The 11840-nt window shown below is 42.4% G+C and overlaps 1 protein-coding gene across 2 annotated transcripts; it reads right to left on the bottom strand.

Moving 5' to 3' along the window:
• Positions 1–3808: 3808 nt before the first annotated feature.
• LOC306910684 (zinc finger protein 646) lies at positions 3809–11840 on the bottom strand. 2 transcript variants are annotated; one of them, XM_079485423.1, is made up of 4 exons: positions 9191–11840; positions 7685–8833; positions 7518–7610; positions 6421–6561 (listed from the first exon to the last, which is right to left on the bottom strand). In XM_079485423.1, exons 1-3 carry the CDS (start codon positions 11701–11703, stop codon positions 7532–7534), a joined length of 3741 nt encoding a protein of 1246 aa, XP_079341549.1. In that variant the 5' UTR covers positions 11704–11840; the 3' UTR covers positions 6421–6561; positions 7518–7531. The 2 variants fall into 2 exon arrangements, with proteins under 2 accessions (XP_079341548.1, XP_079341549.1); XM_079485422.1 differs by lacking the exon at positions 7518–7610 and having other exon boundaries at positions 3809–6559.

Genomic DNA, 11840 nt, shown 5'->3' with positions numbered 1-11840 from the left:
GTTGCCAAATGTCTCCTTGCCCCGCTTAAACCACAATGGGATGTTGTCAAGGATGGGAAGGAAGAAATTAAATCGATTTCTGCAACTTTGACTGGAATTGCAACTTCTGTCTTTTATTTTCTGTGTGTGTATGTGTGTACTGTATTGTAAAAAAAGGAAAAAGATACAAACAAACAAACAACTTAATTGTCCCTCTCTCCCCCTCTCTTGTAATACTGTTTGATGTTCTGTTTGGTTAGTGTGGCGTACCAGTAGCCCTCTCCTCTCTTAACCCTTTGCTATCTTCCTACCTTCTCTCACAACCTCTCTCCCTCTTTTCTCCATGGATCTTTAAGATGAGAACTCTATGCAGATGCTGTCTTTTATAAGTGTGTCAAAATTTTAAGTTGAAATGAAAAAGAAAAAAGAAAAACCCCAACAAACAGATATTATGAACTGAAACAAAAAATAAAGAAAAACGATTGTCCAGTGTAAATGCTGTAGTGGTCTTCCATACTTTTCCTCTTGTCACGTTTCTGAAACACTCATAGAAAAGGATTTGGGGTGGGGACGTGAATAAAAGAAAAGCTTGAATCTTTTTTGCTTCTAATGAAATGGATTACAAATTCAATGGCATTCTGAAACCGTGTGCCTTCTTTTGAAGGAACACATTCATCATAAAAGCTCAGAAATCATCTCTGTCACTACTAAAATCAATTTGCAATATACATCTTATCACGCCCAGATTGTTTTCTTTTATTTTGACCCTTCTCACTACGCATCACCATCCTGGATTCAGTCCTTTTGTCAACGTTCAGAGTAAAATACTTCCTGTCATGGTTCCAGTACTGACCATCTGACATGGGCAAAAGATGAGGGTGAGTTTGACGGTTATTTAGAATGCCAATGCGAGATATGATCTGCCTTATTTTAATATAAATACCTGACGTGGGTACATCTAGAATCTTTCCACATCTGGTAAACCACAGGGATCGTGTCTGATTCAGGATATGAAATTACAATTCAGATCTTATACAAAGCTCATTCCATCAGTGGTGCTAAAGATGTTTCGTCCGCTGTAACACATTGGACATTCAACCAAGACCACTGATCGAGTTATTCTGGTTTGGTCAAAATGAAACCAGCCAATGTCTTTGGAGACCAATAAGTGCTCAGCCCAACTCTTAATTGATTAAATTAGTCCTTCCAGTAGAAACTTTCCAAACTTGTCAGGGATGAAGGGCTGGTTTTCCAGTTGCTAAGCAACAGGCTGTACATTTTCATTTAAGAAAAACTTCAGACGCTGTCCTCGGTTTGAACTACAAGCTTTATGTGTTAATCCATTCTGTTGAGTTTATTTTCATATAAGCTCTTAAAATGCCATTTCTTTTGACGGACCTAACCAATGAATGCATTAATAATTTTATAGCTGTCATCCCCCTGAATTATGCATTTGTACTCACACCTTGTATATCCATTTCATTTATTCTCTGTTTAATCTAGACCGGGTTTCAGAGACACGGTTTAGCTTAAACCAAGTTAAATAAAGATATTTATGTCGCTTTTATAAGAATGCCTTAGAATTAAATTATGGTGTGCATCTCGAGCAATGGCACTCATATATTGCAAGATATTTTTACGCAAGTTATATTCTGTAAGAATAGGTCACACGTTCAAAAACCAGGCAGGTGAAACCAGGCTGTAGTGTTATAACTCTTAAGTTCTTAAAATGCCTGAACTAACTAAAATTAACCATGATTTACTACAAATAAATACAAAATTATCAATAGATATAGAAAAAAGTACATTGACCCTCTCTCTTCTCTCAACAGGTAGTGGTCTAGCTTTTGTTGAAACTAGTAACTATTAACTAGTATTAACAAGTGACTAGTATTAGTACTATTGCTCTTTTATGACATATCGCTTATTGCTCCCTGAAGTCTTTGTAAGTTGCTTTGGATAAAAGCGTCCGCTAAATCTAAATGGTTAATTTGTGTAAAGAGAGGAGTGTAAAGTGTGAAAGAATACATTATGAAAACACAAAGAGCTGTTTCTGTTAACTACATTTGGTTCTTTATGCTGAGCACATGGGACACATGGGAAATGGCATGGGAAATGTCTTACCTCGACTAGAGTTGTATCCACAAGTACTGCATCTAATGAAATGCTTTGCAATGAACTTGAAAATGCAAATGAAATGAAATTCGTGACAAACATCTTTCCTCGCTTGCAAGTAACTGCATTCAGAGCACTGATGCATCTTAAGGTAAGTTCTTACCTGGGATCTTTCGCCATCTAGTGGACACTTCTGGACCTCAAATCAACTCTGCCTACCTGAACACAATTCACAACGTTCACTAAAAACCAAAGTGAGGAAAATGTCTCGTGAATTCACAAGACTGTACATTTTAGGGTTAAGGTTAGTCTCTTAAAGATGTTCGTAAACACGTGACCACACGAAATGTTCATTGAGATATTAAGCCGTTGCATTGAGGAATTAAAATGCTATAAAGAAATGCACATAATTCCATAGTGTACACGAACTTGCGATATATATATGTTTCGTAAATCACAATTTATTTCTTTATTCATATGATATATTTGATGAGGAACATTCCTAAATTTACCTCACAAACATACTCCACGAGGGTCAACACATTTTTGGATGTGCATATCTGATTTAAAATGTAATTTCCAGTCAATTTGGCCTTTCTAATGCCCAAAGAATCGCGTTACAGCAGACAATATAACTTTTTAGTCAGTGAGAGGAAACTTCACAAATGTCCTCGTTAAAAAACACCAAGGGAACAATCATCTCTTCAGTGTAACCCTGAACAGCTGCAGAGCTATTTATCGACATCTACAGCTGTCCGATTGCTTATAGTTTTATTGAAGTTGTGTAAGTTAGTGTAAACATTACTTTCAGTCATAAATACCTTTATAATATGCAGGACATCTGACGTATTCGCTGCTTGATAGCGTCGCGTTTAAATGCAGGCAGTAACGCGCATGCGCGTCAATGCTCTAGTGTGCCGCTAGTGGTCACTGTGGATTAAGTTTGACGTCTATGATGTGATTTTCCTGAATACTGGTTGACTACCAATATCATACAGTTTTTATTTTGAAATGGCAAAGTACAGCACATTAACTAATATAACCAGCATTACAAGCAGAGCCTATTTCGTACGAATTTCTGAAGGTTGATCATTAAGTGCATTTATCTCTGAACAAAGAGCAGAATGATGCAAAATTGTGTCTTTGCCACATGCAAATTGACAACAAAGTCCACGGTTGTTGTTTTAACTGTATAAAATAAGTCATAAGGAGTCTGATTTCTCATTTGCATACTTAAGATCCTTTTTAGCTATAGATATTGTATGATAATTGTAAACACGTTTAACCCAGCTGTGAAGTATGTGGTACGAATTAAATATATATATACTACAACAATGAACTACACAACATCATAACATCATAACATTGATGGGGAAAATATGGAGTTCAACAAGGACACAAAAACGCTGAAAAAAGCTGATGGGTGTTGTTGAGTAACCATGAGTGACACACATACATTTGAGGTTAATGTTACATTAATTTTCTATTTATTTTATTATTTGATAGCATTGAGGTTATAATTCAAACATGTTCCGTTAAGAAATGAATTATCAAAATGTAGTTTAAAAAAAGTGTACAGTCACATATACGTTTGTGTGTGCATATATATATATATATAAACAATATATAATTTTGTTTATATATATATATATATAATCTTATATATATATATATATATATATATATATAAACAAGGAAGAAAAAATATGAACTTTCATAATTTATTTTTTTGGAATCGTCATCTCTGACAATTTAGCAATTGTGCACCTGGGAAGATTTTTTTGTGATTATCCAATTGTGTACAATTTGCAAGGGTTAAGGTACATAAATACATAATCCTCCCGTGTGCCGATCATATCGCACACAACTTCATGTTCGTTCAAAATACATGACTTAGCACCAGTGCTCCTAAGTAATAGAGGTTTAAAACAAGCTCCAAATAGTAAAATGCAATTAAATAAAAATAAAAAAGACTAATAAATACACGAGTGTAACTGAGGAGTAAAATACGATTGCCTTGCTGATTGTGATGATCACAAAAGTATTCCTTAACATGTGAGCTTACAGAGTGAAACAGGCACATCCAATCCTAACGAGAGCGTGGGGGGGCATCACAACATCACGTGAGAAAGGCAATAGCAGTACGGTTATATGTTTACACTCATTGTACTGCAATCAAAACACACGTGATTACAGTTCCCTGTTTATTGCACAAGGGACAGAAATGTTTTTTTAAAAGGATAACAAATAATGGCAATGAAAAAGGAGGTTACAGTCACTATAACAAGTGTTCTTTTAAAGTTCTGCCATTCCTGACTCTGCGTCCGATGTAGAACGGAAAGATGGAAACATATAGGGTGTGGAACGATAAATCCTAAAACTTGAAAATTCTAAAACTAGCGTTTTCAGTTACAAGTGTTAATATAAATAAAATGCATACTACAGTTATCTTTTATAAAAGTTTTCCTGTAAATAATACAGTCAGAGGTACAATACAATACAAGGTAAAACCAAATGCAATTACAACCCTATCAATATACATTTTTCCCCCTTTTGCTTTTTTCCCCATTTTTTCATAGCACAACCTATCATTTCTATACACTAGCTAGTTAGTTGCAGTTTAAAAATGTGGGTTCCGTACAACGTGGTGAAATGAAAGAACAAAGAAATTATGCCACAAAGAAATGAACCCATTAAGCGCAATGCTGTCGTCTGCTGAATAATACGGTTTGATACGGTTCATCTTCGTGCTGCAAGAAACACACAATTCAGAAAAGTGAGAACGTCGAGAAAAAAAGGGGGGGGGGAGGCTGACAACTTTACACAACACAGAAACGTGTTGCCTCCAATAACTGAAGACTTTCCAAATACGCTCTATACACTGTTCAACTTATTTCTACCTGTTAAACATACAAGTTGCTCAACACTTCAACATGTTGTCTTTTTGATATTGATAATTTTCTGCTATTAAAGGGGAAGCTGGGCATGGCATGAAATGTACGATTTAAATAAACAAGACATTTTAAACGATCGTCTTATGTAGCCATTACCCTGAACATGGGGGAAGAGGTGTCTCGAATTTATCCTGTAACATCAAGAAAACAATACTGATTTAACATTTCTATGCCTTATCTAAAAGCCAAAAACAGGACGCCAGATAGCTTGCACTTGTTGAAAGGCTGGTATCAATAAATGAAGGTGGTGGGCCCCAACAGCCCCCACCCTCAAAAGGGAACTATGAAAATTCAAATAAGGTCACCTGTGGTGTTTAGGACAAGAGTGGGTAAAAATATGTCACTATGACATAAAACTAACAGTCACACTGAGTTCACGGATCAATCCAATGTTTCCGGGTACATGCAGGGACAGTTTTCTTTAACATAAACAGCAACCTGTTCAACACGAGCCACACCTCAGCACTACAGTGACTAGAGATGAAGATGAGTAAAAGGGAATGAGGGTTTTGGCACCTCCGAAAACCTTGGCCTCAAAGTTCACAAGTTCTGCTTGTCAAATTCCCACCACAATTTAAAGAAAGGGCCCGGAAGGCATACCCAAAAAGTTGGTGGAGCCCACGTTCAGACCGGTAGAAGATGCCGAACTGTTCCAGTGGACCTTCTGATGGTGTCTTAAGTTGGACTTGCTGGAGAAGTGCTTGTCGCACTGCTGACACGAGAAAGGCTTCTCCTTGGTGTGAATGCGGCGGTGGCAGATGAGTTGGGTGGAGACGCGGAAAGCCTTGCCGCAGTCCGGGCATTGGTAACGCTTGGGTTCTGTGTGGATTCGCCTGTGGTTTTTGAGCGCCATTAGGTTGGAGAATTCCTTCTGACAGGAGTTGCAGAAATAGGTGCCCATCTTGTGGCTGTTCTTGTGGTTCAGAAGCGAGCTGGCGTGCCGGTAACCGCGGCCGCACTGATCACAGATGTGCGACCTGCACCCCACCTCGTTGCAACTCTGCCGAAACTGCGGTTGCTGATGCCCACTCGAGGTGCTGCCGCTAGGGCCGTGATGAGACGGGTTCAGCTTTTGCAGCCCGTTGGGATCCATTCCTTGGGTCTGCATTAGCGTAAGGTCAAGCCCAGAGCCCCAACCCAAATCAGAGCCGCTGGACGAAACCCCAGGCTGTGGAGCTGTTTTGGCGGAACGGCCGTGCTGCATTTCCAAGTGGAGGAGGAAGCCAGCCTGGGTGGGAAAGCTCCTCTTGCACAGAGTGCAGGCAAACTCCCGTTCCTTCTGGTGCACACGGCGGTGATTCTGCAGTTGGGATGAGACGCGGAAGGCCTTGCCGCATTCGGGGCAGCCGTGCCGGCGTGTCTCAGAATGAATACGACGGTGATTTTTGAGTGCAAGCAGGTTGGAGTAGGTCTTGAGGCACACAGCGCAGTGGTAGATGCCGACTGTGTGGGTGTTTTTGTGGTTAAGGAGTGAGCTGGCATGCCGGTAAGAACGGCCACACTGGTCACATCTGTATAGTCAGAGACACAAGAAAAAATGAATCTCCCCTGCTTCCTGAACTCATAAGTTAGCAACCTAGATAAGTCAGAAAGTAACCTGACATGCAGTTGACCTGGATGATAACTGCATTGAGGGATAAATAAATACAGGTATATGATCTTGAATCCAGCTGCCAAAACTCAACAAAAGAAAAACTGGACAGGATGAACTGCAGAAGGGCAGTGTGTATACTTAATATGATTCATTACTATTCAATGTATGAAAGTATCTACCAACCCTGTTTAATGTTATTAAATGAAGGCAGTGGTATTAAATTTGATATTATTTATTAAATTAACTGATGTATCTTTTTTAAACTGATAGCAATTATACTTTCTAAAAAGTCTAAAAATACAGAGACATATTTCTCTACATAATTGTACAACAAAGAATGTTTGGGTTGACCTACATCTTGGCCGAAATTAATTATAGAAATGTGATGCACTGTTTTCCAAGCATCAAGCAGATGCAAAGTTTGTCCTACAGAATATGTGCACTTGATGGATTTTTATTATAATTTAATTTATTCTTGTATACTTTATATTGTCTTAAGATCTAAATTAAACATTTTGATGTGGCACAACAATAGCAAATAAATCAATATTAGTTCATTTAATAAATATGCATAAAACACACACAGCAAACTACTAAGAATTTGTTTTCAGACTGTTCTTTTCCTCATATACATTTTTTATGATGACTTGTCTCTTTTAAAATGGTCAGTGTGTGTATTTGTATGCTCAAATACTAACAAGAGCAAACTACACCGTACGTTATACAGAACATTATCAATCAGACATTAGGAGGGAATCAATAATTTGGGTGTAAACATATCTACCTAGCAAACACATGACAACGTACCTATTAAAACATGAAATCCTAACAAACTAGAGCATAATGCTAACTGGAAGCAAAGTGGGGTAACTTATCTGGTCTCCACTAATCATACTGTCCAAACTTCAGAAAAATCCGAATTCCGGCACGCGTATGGTCCCGAGGAAGCCGGATTGGAGATCATATACCTGTAATAGACACGTAGAAACCTGTGATCTTACTAGTTCACTTCAAAAATCACGAACAACAGATGTAAACTCACGTGAACCGGTACTCCTCTCTTGTGCTCGAAGTGGCCTTCTGCACGCCCTCCTTGCCTACCTGGTTGTCCCCGCAGCGATGTCTGGCCAGGCCCGACCGACCCTGAAAGCTCTTCCCACAGGTGGGGCAGCCGAAGCGAGTGTGGCCCTCTTCGTGGACCCTCTGGTGGTTCCGAAGGAAACGAGCCAGCCGGAAGGCTTTGCCGCAGGTCGAGCAGATGTGCCGCTTCTTCTGTGTGTGGATTCTCATGTGGTTGCGCAGCGCCATGTAGTTGGTGTAGGGTTTGTCACAATACGAGCAGTTGAAGTTGCCTATTTTGTGTGTGTTCTTGTGGTTGAGAAGACTGCTAGCGTGCTTGTAAGAGCATCCACAAAGGTCGCAGGTAAAAGGGCGTTCTTCACGTTCTGGAGACCCCAGGTCACCCGTCTCCAGGCTCATGTTGGAGCTGTTGAGGGAGGCTGAGGAAGAGGGATGCTGGGCGCTGCAGTTATGCGAGGCCAAATCTGTGGTTGTCGAAAAAATCTGCGAGCACCCATCGCACTCGTATTCGGCCGTAGGTGGTGCGGTCTGCACGCTGGGACCAGGAAGGGGGCCAGGAAGATCTTTGCAGAGCTGGTTGCTAGTGTGCGTTTCAAGCTGCCTTTGGTTTCTGAAGCCCCTACCGCAGTCAGAGCAGGTGTACTTCTTAAGAGCGAAATGCATTCGGAGGTGGTTCTTCATTGCCAGTCGATTTGGATATGTGGAGTTGCACACATTACAGTGGTATTCACCAATCTTGTGTAGATTCTTGTGATTGGCTAGGCTGCCAGCATGGCGGTAAGTGCGTCCACACTGATCGCAAACGAAGGGCCGACGGCCGCTACCGTCGTCGACTTGCTGAGCTCTGGCCCCTGCATACGGTCTCTTGAAACCTTGAGGCTCACCGTAATTGGTGTTCACGGGGGGATTCTGAATTTTGGGCGGCTCGCCCATCCTCATAGCTTGGAGCTGCGACGGGCCTCCCTCGTAGCGGGCACCATTGGGATGAGACATGCCTTGAATGCGTTGGTCTCGATCTCCAGTCTTCGCTCTGTGCTCTTCGTGCAACCGTAGATGATTAATCAACTGCTTCTGAATCTTGAAGGCTTTCCCACACTCCTCGCACTTGTGCCTGCGAACAGACAAAACACACAAAACCCGAGCAGATAAGAAAGCAGAGCTAAAAACAAGCTTATTATAAAAGGAAAAAGAAACAGACAGAGGGAAGGTCCCCTAACAAATACAAGGATGACTACAAATGGGGTACAGATGTTATGAAATTCAGATTCAACTGCATGTATGTGTGTGTTATGCTTGTTGCCCTTGTCTTCTCTAACAGGAAAAAAAATCACCTGCACAATTTCATTAAAATCTATTCATTCAGTGATGTCCTGAGTGGGGGACTCATGATAATACATACAAGCATTCAAGGTATGCAAAGATAACTTAACAGTTAGAGTAGAATAGGGCACATGCAATGCTGGCTAACCTCTTTAAGTCAAAATGAGTCCTCTGGTGGTTCTTGAGGGCCAGTAGGTTGTAGTAGCGTTTTTGGCAGACGTGGCAGCGGAAGACCCCGGTCTTGTGAGATTTCTTATGGTTGAGCAGCGAGCAGGGGTGTCTGTAACTGCGTCCACACTGGTCACACCTGTGGGGCCGATCGTCAGAGTCTGGAATCTGCCGGGAGACTACAGGGCCACCGCTGCCACTGGTACCGGCACCACCAGTCATCCCTTTTGCTCCGTTCATACCCTTGTTCAATGCCCCCACTCTCGCCTTGCCTGGACACAGGTGAGTAATCAGCTGATGCCGATCTGCAAAGAACATGCCACAGTCAACGCAAATGTGGTTCCTTCCATCCATTTTGCCATTAGAATTAACGCTAGTGCCACCCAAGCCCTGTGCAGATCCATCTGGTCTTTGGGGTCCGTGGACAAGCTGATGGTTTAGCAAGTCCTGCTTTCTGCTGAAGCTCTGGCCACAAGTGCTACAGATTAAAAGACTGCCTGCATTACCCTCTTGTTGCCTCCTCCACTCTTGCTCACCTACAGGAGAGAGGGCAGAAGAAGGCCCGGCACCCTGGTTAACAACGTGGCTTCGTAAATGGCTACGAAGCGCCCTAAGACTGGCGTAATGGTTTCCGCAGACCGTGCACTGATAGACCTCTCCATCATCATCATCATCGTCGTCGTCTTTATCTAGCCTCTTACTGATGTTCTGGGAGTTGGCCTGGGCTCCCCCATAGGGCATCTGTTCCTGACGCCTCTGACGACTGCTTTCTTTGAGGTTGCCAGCACTTGCTGGCAAGGAGGCACCATCGGGACTATGGAAGTTCATGTTACTTAGGTATCCATTTGACATACCTCCCTGGTTGACGTTATCTGCCTGACGATGATTTTGTGGCAGTGGGGAGTGGCCAGAACTGCTCTGAGCAAGAGCACTACCAAAGCGGTCATGGAAATCCAGCGAATCTAGACCGCTGGTATGGCCACTGTCTGGAACAAAGTGGGCTGCGTCACCGAGATTGCCAGGCAGTGAAATTGGGGTTGTTGCACCACTATCCTGATCTTGAGAATGAACAAAGCCTTGTTGGGAATCTAGCCCTGTCATTGGCTCAGAGGAAAGCCAATCACCCTCTGTGCTCATCGATTGCGAGTTTGGCCTGGTTTTGTGACTGCGGAGGTGGCTGTGAAGGGCTGCTAGGTGTGGATACTGTTTACAGCAAATGGTGCACTGATAATGACCTGTTTGATGGGAGCGTTTATGATTAACTAGACTACCAGCGTGTCTGTAGCTTTTCCCACACTCCTGGCACTTAAATCTGCGTTCGGCATCCTCAATGGCAGAAGACTGTCCCTGAGACCTTGTCTCACCATTGGATGATACTGAGGGTTGGGAGTTTGAGGCAAGTGCATTTGAATTTAAAATAACAGGGCTTTCTTGTGCATTGTGTATTGTGGTGTGTGGGTCATGAGTAAGGTAATGAATTTTCAGGCTCTCTAGGTCAGGATGTCCTGATCCGCAATATGCACAGGTGTAAATGGAATTAGAAACTGGGGGGCCTAGCATTGGGTCATACCGCTTATCTGGCAATGGAGGCAATGGAAGGGGATCACCAAGAGCAGGTGTATACGGATTAACCGCTGGGGAGCGAACAGAACTAAGACTATGAGGCACTATCCCTGGAAAACTACGTGGCAGCCCCAGCGAAGATGATGCAGCGTTATGTAACAAAATGTGCTCCTGAAAGTCATTCTTATTAGGAATAGACACCTGACAAAGATGGCAAAAGCTGGGCACCATATCATCGTTCTGGGAACCAGGAGGGCGGGGGTCCGATGATGCTTCAGGCACAAGGGTCCCCATGGACATTGGTTTAAGTTTTGAATGAGTGCGTTCGTGAGCATTGAGGGCAGCAAGATTGTTAAATTGTTTGTAACAGACACTGCACTTATACGTGCCCTCTTGATGACACTTCTTGTGATTAACCAAGCTGCCGTGATGGCGATAAGTCCTTTCGCATTGGTCACACTTAAACGGTCTGTCCCAGGCATCTTCGGCTCCTGGAGATTTTTGCTTATCGTGGTCACTGCCAGGCATCATTCCACTGTTATTTAAGTGACTCCTGAAAGCTGCTTCAGACAGATCTCGCGCTAGATTGTAATCCCTTTCTTCGTCGACATTGTCATCGTTCTCCTCCTCAGCTTGGCCACTTGGAGACAGGGTGTGGATGCGGAGGTGGTTTTTGAGCGCCATCGCATTGGGTAAAGTTCTGGTGCACACCGGACACTGGAAGGAGCCCATCTCATGAGTCTTTTTGTGAGAGGCCAAGCTACTGGCATGCTTAAAAACACGTCCACACTGTTCACATTCAAATCTGCCATTCTCTTCTTGATGATAGTGTGCTTTCATGTGCTCCAGTAGGCTAGGTGTGCTTTGGCAAATGATGTCGCATTCTTTGCAAGGGAGACCCTTGGCACGATTCATATCATGCATAGCCATGATGAGAAAATTGAAATGGAAGGGGGAAATGTCCACATAAAATGATCCTCGAACAAAGAAGAAAAGGGGGCAATGTGTGATGTTCAGCTCTCTGCTTCTGTAGTATCAGCCATTTTACCTGGGGGGCAGATATTCTC

The sequence above is a fragment of the Barbatula barbatula genome (assembly GCF_947034865.1).
Source record: "Barbatula barbatula genome assembly, chromosome: 21".
In the NCBI taxonomy this organism is placed as follows: Eukaryota; Metazoa; Chordata; class Actinopteri; order Cypriniformes; family Nemacheilidae; genus Barbatula; species Barbatula barbatula.
Note: the sequence above shows the minus strand (reverse complement) of the source record. Positions and strands in the feature narration are given on the sequence as shown.

Excerpts from the sequence above, each read along its gene's own strand:
- LOC306910684 (XM_079485422.1), bottom strand. The coding sequence starts at position 11,703 with ATGGCTATGCATGATATGAATCGTGCCAAGGGTCTCCCTTGCAAAGAA. Across the intron at positions 8,834-9,190 it reads ACTCATTTTGACTTAAAGAG|GCACAAGTGCGAGGAGTGTG; the intron begins GTTAGCCAGCAT and ends GTCTGTTCGCAG. Across the intron at positions 6,560-7,684 it reads AGAGAGGAGTACCGGTTCAC|ATGTGACCAGTGTGGCCGTT; the intron begins GTGAGTTTACAT and ends CTGACTATACAG.